This window comes from Dendronephthya gigantea, unplaced genomic scaffold (assembly GCF_004324835.1).
Source record: "Dendronephthya gigantea isolate DGI-Jeju-01 unplaced genomic scaffold, DenGig_1.0 000744F, whole genome shotgun sequence".
Lineage (NCBI taxonomy): Eukaryota > Metazoa > Cnidaria > Anthozoa > Malacalcyonacea > Nephtheidae > Dendronephthya > Dendronephthya gigantea.
This window is the reverse complement of record NW_021163754.1, coordinates 576-21598: the sequence shown is the minus strand read 5'-3', so window position 1 is coordinate 21598 and position 21023 is coordinate 576. Positions and strand designations below refer to the sequence as shown.

Sequence of the window (21023 nt, the reverse complement as noted above, 5' to 3'; positions counted from 1 at the left end):
AAGCATTTACAATTAGCTGAAGGCAATTGCGGCTAGGGGTTTAACTGACGGCATGGATATGGGGTGGCTTCTTAGGGTTGGATACTGAAACTAAACTACGATCGTCTTTGTCTGAAAAACACAAAAAAAATTATTAGTAGCTCCCTAGAAAACGAAGAGCAAAACACAGTTAGACAAGCAGTGAGCCGTGTTTCCAGATACGGGGACAGAGATTCTTAGCTAACAGAGTGGCCACGGGGATCTACTTCTATTAAAAAAATAATTACACATACCTTGATCCTACCTAAAGAAAGAACTAACTTACCTGAAGAAAACGGTCCCAGACGGCCCTGTTTTAAAGCCTGTAGGCTCTTGCATAATTCAGCAAAATTAAGACAACTTGATTGGTTATTTCTGTGCACAGGTCAATTTGTCATTGGTCAATTTTTGTACTCCATGATTGGTTCAATAAAAACCAATCAGATTGGTTAATCTATATTCAAATTTTGATCCCGTTTCTTTGATATTTGCAAGGTGATTGCACAACAAATGTTCGATTTCACACGTTTTGGAGCATATTCCAAGCCAATGTATCACAGTATGTGTGTATTTGTTCGATTATTTCTCTCATGAAGTTCACAAAAAAATACAGTTCAATCATTATTAAAAGGCTTTATTTCCCCACCAGCTTTAGAACCCCATCGAGCAGGAAAGTCGGAATTTAAAAGGCAAGTAAATCTTTCAAACTGTTGTAGCATTTGAATTATGTGGTACATTTAATCACGGAACCTTTCAGAATATTGTCGAATTGGGCATGGCCTGGAATAATAGTATATATAACAAACTGACAAAATCGCAAATGTAGTAAATTTCAAGGCTAAATATTGCAAATTCCAGTCGAAATATGGCGTTTTACCGCCATGCATACATAGCTATTCACAGGTATGATATTCACGCGTTTTATATATTCAATATTACACATCAAAGCGGCCTAATCCTTAGGATATTGGCCAAAAATGTAAACGAAAACCGGTTGCAGTGGTTTAGTTCAAATATACAGTACTATTTTGATATATATAGCGTCAAAATCGAGCCTTTAGAAGATTTTTGCCGATTTTTTATATAAACATACCGATGATATGAATTATCGCATCACCGGCAATAATATTTCACAATAATAAAAATATGGAAAACAAATTCGGGCAAAAAGCCGAAATTCTGACCTAGTTCCGATTCGAGCTTGTCTTAAGCACGTGCTTACCAACGATTATCGCTTAGCACTTATGAAATGCTATTTCTTCGATTCTTTTGCACATCCTAGCCCAAGAATTACTTAAAATTACAACAGATTGACAACATGTAAAATTGGGACATTTCGAAGACAACAGAGTACCAAAAAAGATGAAAGATATGGAATTTCTAAAATATCTTGCTATGGGTGAGTAATTTGAGATAACAAAGCAACGTATTATTTTGATTATTGTTTTTACTTATAAAAAAATGCAGGTTATAACTATATGCTGGTTGGAATATACTATTCAAATAATCATTTCAACTGCTATTGTTTAGTGGTATTCCGGGGTCTTTAGCCCAAATATTTCTGAGATATTTAATGTCTTGCTTCTGTGCAACATTATTGTCAGGAGTAATAGCCTATTTTGCTGTACAGTTCCATTTATCATACACTGGTGTTATATAAAATATAATTTTTTTATTCTCCCTTTCCTATTATGTAATTGCAGAACGAATATTCAATATATTAGTGTACCACATAAAAACTCATTATGACAATCGTAGCGGACGTCTATTGCATCGGAGATACGAATTGTGGTAAGCCAAATTCAATGTTATTTCTCGCGATTTTTCCATGATGTCTTACATTGTGGTTTTTTAAACATTCTTCAATGTTTCCTCAGTCTGCGAGCTGAGAACTAGGCCTTGGCTTAATTCAAGTTGAAAAACCGGTTTAACCTTTGCAGTCATCTTGAAATTTTAGCCCATTTGCGTTTAAAACGTTCGCATAAAAAAAGTATTTATAAATTTTCGACCTGTATTTTTACAAACTTTAATTTTTTGTGTGTTCTCGTTTTTTTTCAACTTGAATTAAACTTTGACTTTACCCCGCGGATGCTTGACAAGCACACGTCGTTTGTTTATTTTTTTGACCAATCAGATTCGTTCTTCAAACCGCATTTTATATCTCGCATGGTTCCACGATATTTTTCGGCAAATAGGCAAAAGTTTTGTACATTTTTTGTGCATTTTCATTTGCTTTTTAAAATATTTTTAATGGAATATTTATTGTTCGAGTATCTAAAATGTATTTGTGATAATTTATTTGAGGGATTCTCGTTGTTTTGATATGAAATTTTGCGAGTGAAATTCGTATGTATGTTTATATTATTACAAGAGTTTCCATCCTTCTCAATAACTATATATTTATATGCTTCGCGATCACTGACGTTACTGAACTTGCAACCGTAACTGGACTATTTACTTTTTCTTTCAACAATATTTATTGGGGTTCCTATGCTCAGTGGTCATAATATTAGACCAATTAGACTGGCGTACACGCGCGAGGCGCAAGCGCCGCGAGAAGGAAAACATGTCTGGGCAAGGGCTGCCTATATGTATAAACCTAAATGGACCAATTACCGTAAAATCGTTGTGTGTGTGCCCGAATTAAAGCAGGGACTTTTGCCTGGTCCGTTAACTTACCTGTTGATATAACGTGCGCGGATTGCGAGAAACGGAAGAAATATTGGTCACAAATAAAACTAATGTTCTTCCAAGGCCAGTTTTAACCAGTAATTCTGAGGTTACAACTAATATTTGAAGTTTGTGCTTAATATTACCTTCAAACGCAGATTTTAGCCTTGTAATTTGTAATAAAAGGATCTGTAATTTGTGCTTCATACAGATACCTTTCATACAGAGTTTAGCCTTATTCTAGACAAACAGTGCAGGCGAGTGTGAGGTGATTTCAGCACCTCTCTGGTTATAGAAGTGCAGTTGTTGAACGACTCCTGCACAATGGAGCGTCAAGAAGATGGTTGCTTGGCAATGGGTTGATCACGGTTACAGTCAACAACCGGGAAACTTCGAACATGTCATGCGCATATTGTTCGGCAGGAAAAGTGTTTGTGGGAGATGATTCACTGCAGAAGGGCACGGAGCCTGAGGTTTTAAAAGTTGAGCTTAAGAGAAACAAAAACAAGGCCTCAATTAGTCAGGTAAGGAAAATGCTTTGAGTATCATTGTTTAAATTCGCATACGCTGTTTGCCCAGCGTATTCATGCTTAAACAACAAAATATATTTGCAAGAGCGACCAAGTTTTAATATTCTTCTAGTGAAAGCTCTTAGTAACGTATTTGACATTTCCAGGCTTGTTCAACTGATAGCAAAGCTCGTGCAAATGATTCTAGCCAGGTGTCAAACACAAAATTCGATACGAAAGCAACTGACCTTCTTACCCGCGATTTAAAGGCCACTGGTACCGTAGGCTCAGTACAGAAATCTTGTGACTCAAGCAATGGGTGCAGTTGCGTTGGTAAAGGATGGGTTCAGATTGTGGTTCGAAGACCAACCAGAGATACTTCGTGGATTTTGAGACTACAAAGTCGGCCGAAACTCGATGAAACACAAACTTCACTACCAGCGATGGGAAAGACAGGGATTTATGAAAGTTTAATTTCAAAACAATCCTTTGGTAAGCCCATTTATTTTCTCAAACCTTCCCAACCTTCAATTGTGCCAGGCGTCACTAGAGTTGTCGATGGGGAAAACTTTGTTGAAGTTTGCAAGTCAAAAGGCAAGCGATTCTATCGCTACAAAAATTTTTAGAGTTTGCGTTTTTATTCTAAAATCCATTTTACTTCACATATTTCTTTAGTTGTTCAGTTATATTGACAAGCAATTGCTTTTGACTTTCAGGAGCGATTTATTACTATATCGACAATGGCTTGATTGGTGAAGGTGGATTTGGTGGAGTATTCAAGGGTGATGCCATAAAAAGAACTAAAAAAACACCGGTAATTCTCACACAATGTCTCTGCTTCAAAAAACAAGCATTTTCCTTGGCATTATTGGCCATATTGCCCTGCTTCTGGGATGAATTAAGATTCCAAAAATCTTATTAGGTTGCCAGCCGTTGCGTTGATTTTTCAGGAAAACCATCTGGTTTTTCATTTACCAAGAGATCGATTTTGCAATTTTTACATTTGAGACAAAGGGATTAAGGTAAACATTGACATTTCGTTGCCGTTAATATTAAAAGTGTTCAAATTTCTGGCACAATGGCACTCAATAAGTACTTTATTGGTGCCAGGCGAAGAAAGTCAGCATAATGTTCCTTTATCCTTGAGTTATTATTGTCTTGATGATGACACTAATAATGCTGTCATTGCTGTGGCTATATTGCTAGCCTTGTTAATTCATTATTTTTGTCCTTTTAGATTAGAACAGAATTTTGCAACATTGCATGGGGAAAGACATGAGGGGACTCAATAAATAAATGAGAGACCAATGGTAACTGAGGAAATCTGATAATTAGGAAGTTTTAGATCAAAGAGGACATTATATTATAATAATGATTAGCCTAAATCTAGTTTTTCCATGAATACATACCATATTTTATGTGGTACTATCTGTAAAAGATACATGTATTCATATCATGCTAAATATATGTTCTTATGCCAGCCCATTGTTCTTTATGGATGACTCTGACATGGTATCAAAAGTCAAAAACTGTTCATCACCTGGACTATTGGCAGCCGGATGACTTAAAGAGATAAGCTCTGTTGAACATTTTGATTGCATAAAAAAACGGTAGTAATATAATTTTATATATTGTAACATTATTATTGCTTCAACATGCTTGCTTGTAACTCATCCATGCTATGAAAATTGTTATCCATACCTATAAATTTTGCTATATGGTACAACTTATTTGTATACTTGCTAAAATTTGTTGTAATCACCTATATAGGTATTTATATGCATATGTTTCTTTTGACTCTTTAGTGTGACGGCATGCTTAACTTAATAGTACATTTTTTAAATGTTTGTAAATAATACCTATAGATAATGAAATGTAGTGAAATCATGTAAGCCAACATTTTTTGTCGTGTTTGTTTTGTAATACAGATATGAAACTGAAGCCAAATCGAGTCACACGTTTTTTTGCCCAATGTGCGCATGACGTAACTTGCTTGGCAAGTGTCATGTTGAAATTTAATAAGTAGATCGATAGAAAATCGAATTATTGACAAACAAATGCTGATTTAAACAAAACCTTTAAGGCGATGTCTATTTTTTGTTATTTTAACCTACACATCAGTTTTTCCCTGACGAAAATGTTCTATAGAATCCTATAGAATATGCTATAACATATTCTAAATCCCATAGAATATTGTATAGGACTTCTTATCCTATAGCATATTCCATTGCCATATTCTATAGAATTTAGAGATGCTATAGAATATTCTATTGCACATTCACAGTAAAATATATTCTATAGAACATGCTGTACACAATATTCTATAGAATTTAGAGATGCTATAGAATATTCTATTGCACATTCACATTAAATATCCAATAATATGTTCTATAGAACATGCTGTACACAATATTCTATAGAATATATGTTATACAGAATGAGACCTTTATGCAATTTAAAATATAACATTTTTAGTACACTATTCATTGGTCGAGAATTATATTCGCATTTTTTGTAAGGTTCTCTCAACATACTTTTGAAGTCTTAAAGTTAAAATTCTCAGCAGAAATCATTCGTTTTGTAAAGACAAATCACGAATATTTCACACATATGACATATCTCATATCTGTTTCATAATATGCCCGTTCGCAGGTTAGATGGCGGGCGTTTTGCCCAAACAAGGCCGCAAGGTTATGTGGGACTTGTTTAACCGCCACGCATTATTTTCAAATTTTGAGCGCGTCTTTGTATGTAGTTTGTCATCCGTTGATTCAACCTTTGTAACTGATACTGGTAGAATTTAGTGCGTTTTTCTTTCGTATTTTAACATAAAATACGCATTCTTTGAATTTGTCAAAGAGGAATCATAGGAGGGTGGTGAAACGCGCTGTAGTATGCGAGAAGAATCAGAAGATATGGATAATTTCGTGAATGCCTGAAAGGTGACTAGGATCGTGAGAAAGAAAGGCCATGGCAATGAGAAATTTCTAAAGTTAAGAAAATAATCAAAAGTTTATTGACCCATCTATACAACAACATGTGTAGCTAAAGTATTGGAATTCAGTGGTGAGTGTGTTTCGTATATGCTATAAATGCTATATGTTTGTATAGGCAACATATGTTCTGTATACCATTATAATTAATCATAAATTTTTATTCACCTTTAGATTAAACTTTTTATTTGAACATTTTATTTACACCTTTTATTTATACCACTATAAATAGAGCCATTCCAACTAAAAATTATTTCTGTCAAGACATTTGCACTAGCTCTAGATAAATTTTATATATCATTAAAATTGAATTAAATATAAGCTAGGCCTCAAGTGTTTAATTGTGTGTTTACTGTTAAAATTTACAGATTTCCTTTTGTCCAAGCATCACACTAACCAAAGGTCAAAATGGAGCTCTATTAAAGCAATATTAAATGTGAAAGGTTTTGTTTATGCAGTGCCGTGGATGCAAGAACAACTTTGCTCTCATTCCATCACTGGAAAGGCTTCAAATGCCTAGCTTAATTCAAAGAAAAGGATGCAAAACCAGAGCCAGAGAAAGTTAAGAGTATGTATGGTAAGCAGTATAATTAATTGTTAGTAATTATGTCTGGTCTAAGTTAATATATCTTTTATACATATCTTGGTTCAGTTATTGATGAGTTTTACCTTTTGTAGCTGTGTCTAAAGTATGGTGCAAAAAGGTTTGAGGGAAAAGAGGCTGACATATGACAAGTTATGGCACCAAAGATTAATAATATTGTGCAAGTTGAGAAAACCAAGTTGAAAGCATCTGGACATCAGTAACTATATGACATTCCATTTTCTACTATTTACATGTTCTGTACATGTAAATATATTTAATATAATAGCCTAGTTATATTTTTGCTATTTTCTTGCACAGTCATTTTATTTGGTGGGAAAACTGCAGTATGGTAATAATTTTATCTAGAAAATATTGAATAAATTTATACATTCATAAAAAACCAAGCTAAAATATTTCAATTTGAGTGACACCATATTGTTTTTAATTACTTAGAGCATAATATTTCAATTGAATCCTCTTCAAAATGTGTGAAATGTATATAATTTTCACTTAACTACCATTTAAGCTAAACAGCCTTCAAACAACCGGCTGCAGTTGTTTTATCCACAAAACAAAATGATTATTTGACAGACTTAATTACCAGAACTAGAGTTCTACATGCAGATTAAAGTTATATGGACACTTATAGGACTTGTTTTTTATTCTTTGTTGTATAATATATGTATTTCAATTTCTTTAATCTCTAGATTTATTTATATGTAATTTAAGCAAGGGATTTTCATTAAATCTTTGCATCAATTGAACGTTAAGTAAATAAATTTGTTACATATATTTGGGAATATTTTATTTGTTTGTATATCTCACTCTTGGCAGAAAGAAGTTTTGATTATGTTGTTATAAAGTGATATATTTCAAAGTCGAAAAATGGACGAATGTTGAATATACCATTTATCATCCAATAGCATATTTAATAGATTATCCATAAAATATACTATAGAATACATATTCTATGGAGCATTTTATCACATATTCAATAGGATCATTAATGGAATATTCCATAGATTGAAAATATTTTATGGAACATTTCATATAGGATGTCATAGAATATGTGTTAGAATGTTCCATAGAATACCAGTATTCTATAGAACATTCTAATGAATGTTCTGAAGGATATTCTATTGAATATTCTATAAAACATGGCATATGTTATAGAATATTCTATTAAAGGTGCTATAGAACATGTTGTAGAACGTTCCATAGAATAGGTTCCAAAATCCCTTAGAATATTCTATAGGATATTCAGTAGAGAATTTTAATGGAATATTCTATAGAACATTTTTGTAAGGGTTACATCGTCTTATTTAACACCCGAAGTTTGTGTGGTTTAGTTTTTGCACTTTTGGCGCTAGCATTGGAGCGACTAAATAGCATAAGCTATATAATCATACGAAGTATACAAAATGCGACTTGAAAATATTTATTTCTACATATGCTGTGACAGGAAAATCTATGTACAAGAATGTATAAAATGTCTAGTGTACTTAACGTCCTTCAAAAGTTTTTGTCCTAAGGCTTGCCGACCAGAGCAGTTTCCATTTGCCACACCAGCAATGTACTCCATGTTTAGTGGATAAAATAAGGTTGAGTGCTCTTCGATAGGATAACATTTGCCCTCCACCGCAATCATCAAAGTTTGAACGTCTGAAATGTCTTCTGAATCATTATCCTGATCTATGGAATCAACAACCTTTAATAAGAAACCAATGTTTTTTAGAAGGACTTTAAAAGTATTTAAAAAACAAAGTCAGCCCACAAAGGTTCTTACACTTACTGAACAAATCTTAAAAAAGAGAGACTGAGATTCTCCTACATTCTTCTTCAATAATTCCTTCAAAATCTAAGCAACTGTGCTCTGGATGTCTGTTAAAAAAATTGTTTATCAAGATAGATTATGTTAGATTATAAATAGGCATATTTCATGTAGCAATAGCCTGTATTGCTATAATACTATAATTTTGCCATTGGTTTGGACAATTATTAATTGCATGACTTACCTGATTTCCCAGTAATTGCTCTCTCCACTCTGTTTATAAGAACAAATGTAGTTTCTTGTTACATTTCTTGGCATAGTCCAAAATATTTTTCTCAATCAATGGATTGAAATTTGCCAATAATATCATGGATTAACTTGTGGTTTACTCTTTAAAATTCTGCTTTTACCTGAAAAAGAATTAATAGAGTTTGCTAGATACATTGTGAAAGAAAATTCCTCTACTGGTAATTTAAAACCCTACTCTGTCAATTAACTAAAATATCAATGAGAATTTTATACAAAATATGGCAGGTAACTAAAAAGTAGCGAAGTAGCACACATGGGTATTATGTCGAACAAAGAAATTTGGCAGTCAATTATCAGCTTGGATAGTTTGTCAACAAGAATTATAGTACCTTATATCAATATTAAAGCTGTAAACTAAAAGCAAACTTACCTCTGTAACAAGCTAAAGTGCAGGATTTTTTCTTAAATTGTTTCTACCCCAGGCATTCTTATGCTCCATGAACCCTGTATCAGAAAAAATATATTTATTGATATGTTTAACAAGTCAGATCCATTTCTTAAAGTATCATAGAGGTGGTAAACATAAATAATCGTAAAGATTATGTACATCAACAAGGTTATCACTTACTCTTCCACCACAATTGAGTCAGCAAGGAAGGGATATTTCCAAATTATCATAGGTGAAATATTTTGTTTTTCTTCCATGGTTTGATAAATTAATTTTATACGCCTGATTGTTGACAGTAAATATCCCTCATTCCCTTGTGAACCAATGTTACGTAAATGCATCCACTGACCGAAATATAATAATGAGTAAGAGTCAGAGTGGACGCATAATCGACATATTTGGGGATATAGTGTCGCGGCAACCAACCGTACAACGAGAGAAAGGCGAAATTTTAATTTGAAATTTCAAACATCGTCTCGCTTTGCCTTTTTTGGATTTATTAACAATCGTTTTTAGTTTTTTACGAATTTTAAGACAGTGTAAACTGAAAAGAGAGTAAATAATATACTTTATTAGAGATTTATAGAAAATTTCGTATTCATTGCAATAGAACTGTAAAACCATAGAACCGTAGAACAATGGAACCGTAGAATCCTGGAACTGTAGAACCCTGGAACCGTAGAACCATAGAACCATGGAACCATATAACCGTAGAACCGTAGAACCGTAGAACCGTAGAACCATAGAACCATAGAACCGTAGAACCATCAAACAATAAAACCATAAAACCGTAGAACCGTAGAACAATTTAATGGTAGCATTATATTATTAGTGCCGTATAATTATGCATTACATATTTATTTAATTATTACAATATATTTCGTTACTCGTAACACGGCCTTATAACCCTCATTAGTGATCTGCCACATAATATTTCATCAGTCCTTTCATCACGCGCCCGACGTCAAAGTTCACGAATCGGGTATGCGCCAAAGATCATAACGGAATTGCAATCGAATGTTTTCGATTTTGAGTAAGTGTAATAGTTCTGGATACTTTTGTACTTTCACACTCAAGTACTGCTCTGGTATATTAAATAATACCAGGTAATTGTAATATTTTTGTTATTACAAATTACAAGTTTTCTAACCGAGTATGTGACTTTAATACCTGAGTGTCAATGTTTGTCAAAGTCATTTAGATGTAAATTTTGATTAAGATGTCTTTTGCAACCTGGGCTTATCTGACGTGATATGTATCCTGACTTCCTATCTTCCACCATATTGATACAATATAATTGCTGCATGATCCTGGGTTTCAAATTGGAATTTGCTTGCAAATGCCTAACATATATAATAGCTCTTTGTTATGATAAACAACTATTAGAAAGTTTTGGCAAAATGTCAAGAATTCAGACCAACTCCAAAATAGAGGTTCTTTTGCTGATTTTCCTAACAAATGATGTTGAAATCAATCCTATGTCTTTTAGGATTTTATTATCATTTCCATAATTTCATGCAAATTATTGTATGTAGGATTTCAACACCTGACAACTATCATTCTGTCTTTCTATGTATTTTGGCAACTGGAATATAACTGCAGCCATAAAGTTCTCAATCTAGTTTTGTCATTGCACATGTGAATGGTTGGTAACCACATGGAGTAAGTTATTAACTGACAAATTTTCAAAAATTTTATTATTGGGCTTTCAAAGATTTTCTAAACATCTTGCTAAGCTTGAAGGCACCAACAGAAGTTATCATTGGTGGGAGAAAAGGTCAGTTGTCAATCTTGAGATAAAATAAAACTGACAACTGCTGGTAATTTGTAAAAAAACTGTTTTTGTTTTATAGACAAAGCAGGCAAAAGACTCAGAATATTACAATTTCTACTGAGCGCAGAGAAGACCTTATCACAGAGGCTTTAGTAAGGAAGTGTAATTTTTATTATTTTGTACCTTTGTTTTACTGTATTGTACAATCTGTCAATTAACCACTGATTATTATATTTTAAAAGTTCTACAAAGACTTTGCTGGTCATAAAAGTGGAAGTGATATGGTATGTTCGGGTTAATTATACCTCATTCCCTAAAATGAAACTATTCGCAATAAATTCAAAATCGTAATTCATCATAGTATCAATGCCCCCCCTCCCCTCTGTCTTCAAAAAGTTAGGTCCATATTCCTTTTCTAATTTAATAAGTGGGTTCTTAGTAAAGTGATAAGCTAACTGAAGCTAACGTTTCGAAACTATTTCAACATCAACATATGCCATATTTTTGTGTAGAAGTTTAGTGGTTATAAATTACATTGCAGTGAACGAAAGGTTGCACTCACGTTAGAGGTACCACGGCGGGCACTGGCTGGAATAAATTCGCTCACGTAGATCGTGTCGGTCGCGACCGCAATTTTTGGGAAACTGGGTTCGAGTTTTTTTAATACGGAAAAACAAGGAATTTCGATTTTATCTCCACTTTTACGCCTTCCCATAAGGCCTCTTTTTACTGTTCAGAAAATTGAGTCGATGAGCGAAGTAGAGCTGATCAAAATCTCCCGTTTGATACCAAATATGCAGAGAAAAGATTTAATTTGACCTACTTTTTACGTGCAAGTAGATACCCTATTTTGAAGAATTGTTTTGGTATTCACATTGAGTACACACAATGGTATGTTTGGCTTCATTAAACTTTGGGCAGCTACGTTGTTGTGCTTGTTCTTTGGCAAATACTTAACGCTTAGGTACTGTTCTTCGATCGTATGTTTTTTGTTTGGCAAGAAAGCGCTTATTTTCCTTGTATTTTTATGGATTTTATCATGTTTCTAGCATGGCTGCCTCAAGTGGTGTAAGGAAGAGGCGATACAACAGATTTCCTGTTGGGAAATATATGCTCTTGCAGAAGGAGAAATAGGACAATGTTTTAAAAGAAACAAAAGCTATTCAGGAAACAGATGTGCAATTAGCTCAGAAAGAGAAGGAACTTTGTTCAAAACGTGAGAGAATGAGACGAATAGATGCAAAATTTAGTGTATTTTTTTAAAAAATTGAGTTATATAAATATTAATTTGATTGTGCTTTGAATGTAGACCTGAGCAGCATGTTTCACGGACTGGTACTCTACTACACAGCCAGAAACGCCACAGACTTGTTGCAAGTTGTCAGTTTTACCGGCTTGTTTCAAGTTATCAACCGGTTGCAAAAAGCTGGTTAATTTCAACAAGTTGCGACAAGCCTGTGAAAATCAGTCTTGTTGCAACTTGTCATAATTAGCAGTCTTGATGCAACTTGTCAATCCCAAGCTTGACAAGTCTGATTGAACAACTTGCAGCAAGTCTGTTGTAACTTCTAACAGGTTTGTTGACAACTTGCATCAGGTCTGATGAGAACAACTTGCATCAAGTCTGTTGACGACTTGCAGCAAGTCTGTTGACAACTTGTAACAGCCCTGTCTGAACAAGCTGATGCAAGCCATGCGAACACATCAGATATCAGTTTGATACAACAAGTTGCAACAGGCCTGCAGCAGACTTGTTGCAACTTGGGTGTTTTTGGCTGTGTATATTATATTGGCTTTTGTATTTTTTTTCCTGCTGCACACATTCTAAATAAAATTCATAATTGCCTTCAGATTGAAAACCTTGATAAATATATTGAGGAAGGGGGTGATGTTATCAGTGAAGTGAATAGAGCAGGTAGAGCAGGTCATGGTAGTTCAGAGCCACCTAGGAAGAAAAGATGTATTTCAGAGAGATCAACCTCAATAAGAATGAGAAACCCCACTCAGTTTGGTTCAAATAGTACAGTTAGTCTAGCTACTTCAAGAAGGAGGAGTTCAGAGACATTTGAGGCAGCATGTCAGATTCATGGGGCTACTAATCACTCAAATTTACCAGGCCAAGTTGGTCTGTGTGACACAGCAATAACAAAATGTTCTGAAAAACTTTTAGTTAATGTTTTTTCAACAAATGTTAAAACAGTTAAAAGAGTAATTCCTAAGATATTACAGAAAGGTATAAATGATTATGAAAAGTCAAATGATAACATGACAAGAAGTATCGCTGTGTATTATAGTGGCGGTATAATGGGTAAAAGGAAGTATCGTAATGTTTATAGGGCAAGTAGTTACAAAAAGAGTAATGAAGCAAAGTCTCTTCGTATAAAAATCAATAACTGCCCTATTCCGAGACTGTTGCCTTACCATAAGCTTGCACATTATATTAAATCAATAGATATTGGTAAACTTTATTCCATTAGGGAAACACTTTGTGATGGTCTAGATGAAATTGACAAAGTTGATGGGGTGTATAGAAATATTCAGGAGATAGTTCTTATTCTTGCTAGATACTAGTTAGTTAGTTTTCTTAATTTAGGCAGGAAAGTGCTAAGCAGCAATGAGAATTATCTATTGTTTGGAGCCAATTGTAAAGAGGATTGTGTGCCAGTGCGTCGGTTTCTACAAAAGTGCTTGAGTGATATTAGTGTTTTGGAGAAAAGTACCTTTCAGGTTGAGTGTGGTGGTGAGATGGTTAATGTAAGATTTCATGTCTCAGAAATGCCTAACGACATGAAGATGTTGGCATTCTTTGGTGGAGAACTATCAAACGCAGCCACTTTCTTTTCTACCTTTGCAAATGTAAGCACCCATAATATGAGTTCTCTTGCAGGTTCTTTCAGTTTTTCTGGGAAGGAAATGTGGAAGCCCTGGAAATATGAAGACAGGGTCTCTGCTGCAAACAAGGTTGAAGATTTTAAGAAAACTATGGCCAAAAAACCATTGGCACCAGCCACAGTAAGATCTAAGGTAACATCCTTCATTGCCCAGTTGAAAAGCCGCCAGGAATTTCAACCCATTGTTGGAAGGTTGATTGATCGGGCTCATGTAGACCCGCTTCACCTAAAAAACAATGCTTGTGCACTTACCCATAGGTTGTTGCTTTATGAAGTAATTGCAATGACAAAGCTTGGACAGAAGGTGAATTCTTTTGCTCAGGTTCCTTCAAACTCTCCATTTAAAATGTACATCCTTTCCATGCGTGAATGCAATTTATCAAGGTTAGCGAATAAGATCATCAAGTGGTTTGATGAAACTGGTGCTAATGGAAAAAGTTTTGAATATCGCTTCACTGGCAAGCAGTCAAGACTTTTTCTCCTGCATTTCATGAAATTAATTTCATATATTGAACCTATTTCTGAGCCTGGTAGGCAGAAAACTATTCTGCATATTCTTGCATACATTTGCCTTCTTCTTAGAGATTGTGTTTCGATATTCAGTCGAATAAATATTTCAAATGATGAGATAAAGAAGCTTACCAATCTCTGTCGAGACTATTTCCGGGCAAATGCTCTGTTCTTTCAAGTAAATCCCACTGTTTGGACAATAGGCAATATTGTTCCTGCCCATACCAGTACATGAAGGACAAATATGACCTTGGCAACGGTATTAACTCAATGGAAGGAAGAGAGGCAAAACATGTCTTCATTGCAAAATACAGCAGGAATACCAATTTTGTTTCCAGATGGGAACAAATTTTCCGACATGAGTTTGTATCCTTAATCTGGCTCAGGGAAAGAGGTTTTAACCTTCCTAATGAGAGATCTGATCATTCTTGTGCCAAGTCATATATTCCCAAACAAGTAAGCTCTGGAGATTTGGCATACTGTTATTGTGGGTTGCAGAAGGTGTGCATGTCAGATGTTAAGTGTAGATTCTGTGCAGATAAGCTTAGGAGGTTGATTGTATCAAGTGTTTCCTCAGGGAAAAATCTTGTGTTTAAGTAGGTTTGATTAGCTTGGCCAACTTGGGTTACTCAACTGCCAGTGTTCTTGTGAATTATGTTCCAGCGGATGAAAACCTTAAACTGCTGGAGAACAGAACAGCAGCAGGGTAGCCAGGGCATGCGGCCAAACCTTTTGTGAACTTTTTGCTAATGTATTAATCTTTTTTATGAATTTGACTTGAAAAATAAATTTTTTATTAAATTATTCTGGCAAATGACTTCATTTGTTGTGATATGGGAATGATGGGAGGTGCACATATGAACACTAAGCTATCAGGGCCGTCATAAAGACATGTCGACAGGGGGTGTTTGTCCAAAAATTACCGACAAAATTCTGAAAATCTACTAATTAACCCATTAAACGGCATTGTGCCCTGATGCACCCTACCTTTAGTATTTGCTCTGTCTAACACCAGACAATTTTACTCGTCATGTGAAAAGTGCTGGCACTTAATGGGTTAATATTTCATTTCCCAAAAATGTCGGCAAGCACGGGGGAGGCGGGTGGGGGAAGCTTGGACAAATTTAGAGTTATTTGTTTGTTGTCTTTACATGAAGGTCACACAGGCTACATACCGTAAATGCTCAGTTTGCAAGCAAGATTTGCATTTATGGAGCACGGCATTACATGATACAGTAATAAAGTGTGAATAAGTAACTACCAACAGACTGCAGATACACTATTTAATTTACCTACATACAAATGCACACCAACAGTAATGAAATAATTTTTTTTTTTTCATTTGTAAACATTAAAATGGATTTTTTGTACAAAAGCTATCATAATAGTACATGATTTCAACAGCAATTCAATCAACATATAAACAATGTTCAAAATGAGTAATACAAATCAAATTATATATAAACAGAAAGTATATAAATTTTACGGTATGAAACTCAAATTTCAACATTAAAACCCCCATCCTATGAAAGGTCACATTCATCTCCAGAAATTAATTCAGCGATACACTGCTGACACATGTAATATACCGCACATTATTTTTAGCTTGAAATCAGCCAAAAAATAAAAACATTGAACATGGGCATATTTGTAGTTCTTATATAAAAAGAGTATTAATGAATTAGCTATGTTGGGGGAATCCATGTACATTCCATTCTCCATAATTAAAGGAAATTGTCAATTGCCCCTTCTTAAAATTACACATGAAAGCAAAATCTTTCCTATCACTTACTATTAGCTCAACTTTGTGTCCTCTTCTTCTACCTGCTAAAGTTCTCTTAAAATAGTTCTTGACCACTTTATCTTCATATCCTGACAGCAAGGTATATAATATATTACTTGACCACTTTATCTTCATATCCTGACAGCAAGGTATATTATATAGTTATTATTATATTAATATATTAATATATATATATAATATATATATATATATATATATATATAATATATATATATATTATATATTAATATATATTATATATATATATATATTTATATATATATTTTATATATATAATATATATATATATATATAATATATTATATATATATATAATATAATATTATTATTATATATTAATAATATATATATTATAATATATAATTTTTTTGACGGCGCTGAATTAGGAAATGATTTCGTTCACCGCAGACAAAATCTAATTGAACCAATTTGTTTTCTCCACACTGTAAACAAACCTTTAACTCCGTGGGCGAAATGATGATGGGTTGTATACCAATTTTGTAAGGGGAAGGAAATGCCATTATACCCAAACACTCCATAAAATGATGATTTTCATGGTTTGCATTGCCTACATGCAATACATCTAGAATATTTAGCAAATTACGAGCGAATGAAGAGTTTGAAAATTTAAAGATTTCAGCAATGCTACGTGTGCAGAAACATGGTGGGTCATGGTGGACATTTTTCCGCAGTAAAAAAAGTTTTCCCATACAGAGGCTTTTGAAACATCGTTCTTCTATGCGTTTTTACTAAACCAATTAGTATACGATGTCCATTTTGTCAACATATGGCAAAGCAAATTTTTCACACCTCTCTAGTGGCCGTTTACAAATTACGTGGCGCATTTTTGGCCATTTTTGACACCCCTTCTTTACATATACTATCAAGTTTGTGAAGGCAACGATTGTTTTGGCTGTTTTCCTTGTTGTCTGGTTTATGTTGTCCCTTCTACAGCGTTCCCTATCAACTATTCTCTCTTTTTATCAACCTGTCGTCCTTCCTTTTTGCTCTCACCCCACGACCATCTTCTCACCCCTTCCCCCAGTCATTGGCGTCAATCTGACGTTAATTGAGGGGACCATATTCATATCTGCTGTGCCTGGCTAATTTCTTTTGAACACAACTCACTTTCAATAAAAATCATCCTGGCGTAACAGAATATATGAATATAGGTCCTCCTAATTAACATTAGATTGACAGCGATGCCCAGTCCCTCTGTTCAGTCCCTTTTAGCGGGATTCAAAACATCGATTTACCACTTAGAAGACAGTCGTCTTCGCCTCTAGACCACAAGTTCTTGTACTGGATAGCCATGGTTATTTAGTTTACTTTACCCTTTTACGAAGTTCATAATAAAAAATGGTTTTGGCAGGATTCGAAACATCGATTTACCACTTAAAAGACAGCCTGCTGAAGACATGCTGAACGGCCATGGATATTTAATTTACTTTATTCTTTTCACAAAGTTCATAATGAAAAATGTCATGGCAGGATTCGAACCATGGATATAATACTTGGGAGACGATTGTCTTCGCCACTAGGATGCAAAATTTTGTGATGAATGCTTATGGTTATTTAATTTACTTTATCCTTTTCACGAAGTTCATTATGAAAAACGGTTATGCTAGGATTCGAACCATCGATTTAAAACTATGGAGACCATCGTCTTTGCCACTAGCTGCAAGGTCTTGTGCTGGATGACCATCGTTATTTAGTTTACTTTATCCTTTCACGAAGTTCATAATAAAAATATTTTTGGAAGATTCAAAACATCGATTTACCACTTTAGAGACAGTTGTCTTAGCCATTAGACTGCAAGGTCTTATACGCTGAGCGGCGATGGTTATTTAATTTGCTTTATTATTTTTACGAAGTTCATAATAAAAAAGGTCATCGCAGGATTCGAACCATCGATTTACTACTTGGGAGACGATTGTCTTCGCCACTAGAATGCATGATCTTGCACTGAACGGTTATGGTTATTTAATTTATTTATCCTTTTCACAAAGTTCATAAATAAAAACGGTTACGGTACGATTCGAACCATCGATTTAACACTTGGGAGACCATCGTCTTCTCCACTAGACCGCTAGGTTTGTGCTGGATGACCATGGTTATTTAGTTTACTTTATCCTTTCACGAAGTTCATAATAAAAAATGTTTTAGCAAGATTCGAAACATCGATTTACCACTTAAGAGACAGTTGTCTTAGCCATTAGACTGCAAGTCTTGCGCTGAGCGGCGATGGTTATTTAATTTACTTTATTATTTTCACAAGTTCATAATAAAAAAGGTCATAGCAGGATTCGAACCTTCGATTTACTACTTGGGAGACGATTGTTTTCGCCACTAGACTGCAAGATCTTGCGTTAAACGGTTATGGCTATTTAATTTACTTATCCTTTTCACGAAGTTCATAATGAAAACGGTTACGGTAGGATTCGAACCATCGATTTAACACTTGGGAGACCATCGTCTTCGCCACTAGACCGCAAAGTCTTTTGCTGGATGTCCATGGTTATTTAGTTTACTTTATCCTTTCACGAAGTTCATAAAGAAAAGGTCATAGCAGGATTCGAACCATCCATTTAAGACTTGGAAGACAATTGTCTTTGCCAATAGTCTGCAAGGGCTTGTGCTGAACGGCCATGTTATTTAGTTTACTTTATTCTTTTCACGAAGTTCATAATGAAAAAGGTCACGGCAGGATTTGAACCATCGATTTACCACTTGGGACACAATTGACTTTGCCACTTGTCTGCAAGGTTTTGCGCTGAACGGCTATGGTTATTTAGTTTAATTTATTCTTTTCATGAAGTTCATAATGAAAAAGGTCATGGCAAGATTCGAACCATGGATTTACTATTTAGGAGATGATTGTCTTCGCCACTAGACTGCGAGAACTTGTGCTGAACGGTTATGGTTATTTAATTTATTTATCGTTTTCACGAAGTTCATAATGAAAAACGGTTATGGTAGGATTCGAAAAATCGATTTAACATTAGGGAGACCATCGTCTTCGCCACTAGACCGCAAGGTCTTGTGCTGGATGACCTTGAATATTTAGTTTTCTTTACCCTTTTCACGAAGTTCATAATAAAAAATGGTTTTGGCAGGATTCGAAACATCGATTTAACACTTGGAAGAAAATTGTCTTAGCTACTAGCCAAAAGTTTTTCGGGGGAATGGCTATATTCATTTGAACTACTTTATCGTTTTCACAAAGTTCATAAAGAAAAAAATTTTGGTAGGATTCGAACAATCGATTTAACACTTAGGAGACCTTCGTCTTCACCAGTAGAGCACAAGGTCTTGTGTTGGATGACCATGGTTATTTAGTTTACTTTATCCTTTCACGAAGTTCGTAATAAAAAATGGTTTTGACACGATTCGAAATTTAACACTTGTGTTAGCCACTAGACCACAAGTTCTTCGGGGAATGGCTAAGTTTATTTGATCTACTTTATCGTTTTCACGAAGTTCATAAAAAAAACGGTTATGGTAGGATTCGAACCATCGATTTACTACTTGGGAGACGATTGTCTTCGCCACTAGACTGCATGATCTTGCACTGAACGGTTATGGTTATTTTAATTTATTTATCCTTTTCACAAAGTTCATAATGAAAGACGGTTACGGTAGGTTTCGAACCATCGATTTAAGACTTGGGAGACCATCGTCTTCTCCACTAGACCGCAAGGTTTTGTGCTGGATGACCATGGTTATTTAGTTTACTTTATCCTTTCACGAAGTTCATAATAAAAAAGTTTTAGCAAGATTCGAAACATCGATTTACCACTTAAGAGACAGTTGTCTTAGCCATTAGACTGCAAGGTCTTGCGCTGAGCGGCGATGGTTATTTAATTTACTTTATTATTTTCACCAAGTTCATAATAAAAAAGGTCGTAGCAGGATTCGAACCTTCGATTTACTACTTGGGAGACGATTGTTTTCGCCACTAGACTGCAAGATCTTGCGTTAAACGGTTATGGCTATTTAATTTACTTATCTTTTCACGAAGTTCATAATGAAAACGGTTACGGTAGGATTCGAACCATCGATTTAACACTTGGGAGACCATCGTCTTCCACTAGACCGCAAGGTCTTTTGCTGGATGTCCGTGGTTATTTAGTTTACTTTATCCTTTCACGAAGTTCATAAGAAAAGGTCATAGCAGGATTCGAACCATCCATTTAAGACTTGGAAGACAATTGTCTTTGCCAATAGTCTGCAAGGGCTTGTGCTGAACGGCCATTGTTATTTAGTTTACTTTATTCTTTTCACGAAGTTCATAATGAAAAAGGTCACGGCAGGATTTGAACCATCGATTTACCACTTGGGACACAATTGACTTTGCCACTTGTCTGCAAGGTTTTGCGCTGAACGGCTATGGTTATTTAGTTTAATTTATTCTTTTCATGAAGTTCATAATGAAAAAGGTCATGGCAAGATTCGAACCATCGATTTACTATTTAGGAGATGATTGTCTTCGCCACTAGACTGCGAGAACTTGTGCTGAACGGTTATGGTTATTTAATTTATTTATCGTTTTCACGAAGTTCATAATGAAAAACGGTTATGGTAGGATTCGAAAAATCGATTTAACATTAGGGAGACCATCGTCTTCGCCACTAGACCGCAAGGTTGTGCTGGATGACCTTGAATATTTAGTTTTTTTACCCTTTTCACGAAGTTCATAATAAAAAATGGTTTTGGCAGGATTCGAAACATCGATTTAACACTTGGAAGAAAATTGTCTTAGCTACTAGCCCAAAAGTTTTTCGGGGGAATGGCTATATT

At 34.7% G+C, this 21023-nt stretch overlaps 1 protein-coding gene and 1 pseudogene across 1 annotated transcript; both read left to right on the top strand.

The window, feature by feature from the left end:
• The first annotated feature begins 3177 nt into the window (after positions 1–3177).
• Positions 3178–4598, top strand: LOC114544354. Its single transcript, XM_028563007.1, has 5 exons — positions 3178–3212; positions 3365–3791; positions 3914–4011; positions 4120–4219; positions 4435–4598. Exons 2-4 carry the CDS (start codon positions 3641–3643, stop codon positions 4216–4218), a joined length of 348 nt encoding a protein of 115 aa, XP_028418808.1. The 5' UTR covers positions 3178–3212; positions 3365–3640; the 3' UTR covers position 4219; positions 4435–4598.
• Positions 4599–10901: 6303 nt separating this feature from the next.
• On the top strand, positions 10902–15019 carry LOC114544353 (annotated as a pseudogene).
• The last annotated feature ends 6004 nt before the right edge of the window (positions 15020–21023 follow it).

Bases quoted from the DNA above. Each gene is read 5' to 3' on its own strand.
- LOC114544354 (XM_028563007.1), top strand. From the start codon at position 3,641: ATGGGAAAGACAGGGATTTATGAAAGTTTAATTTCAAAACAATCCTTT. The intron at 3,792-3,913 runs GCAAGCGATTCT...TTTGACTTTCAG, and splicing joins TGAAGTTTGCAAGTCAAAAG to GAGCGATTTATTACTATATC. The intron at 4,012-4,119 runs GTAATTCTCACA...AAATCTTATTAG, and splicing joins AAAGAACTAAAAAAACACCG to GTTGCCAGCCGTTGCGTTGA.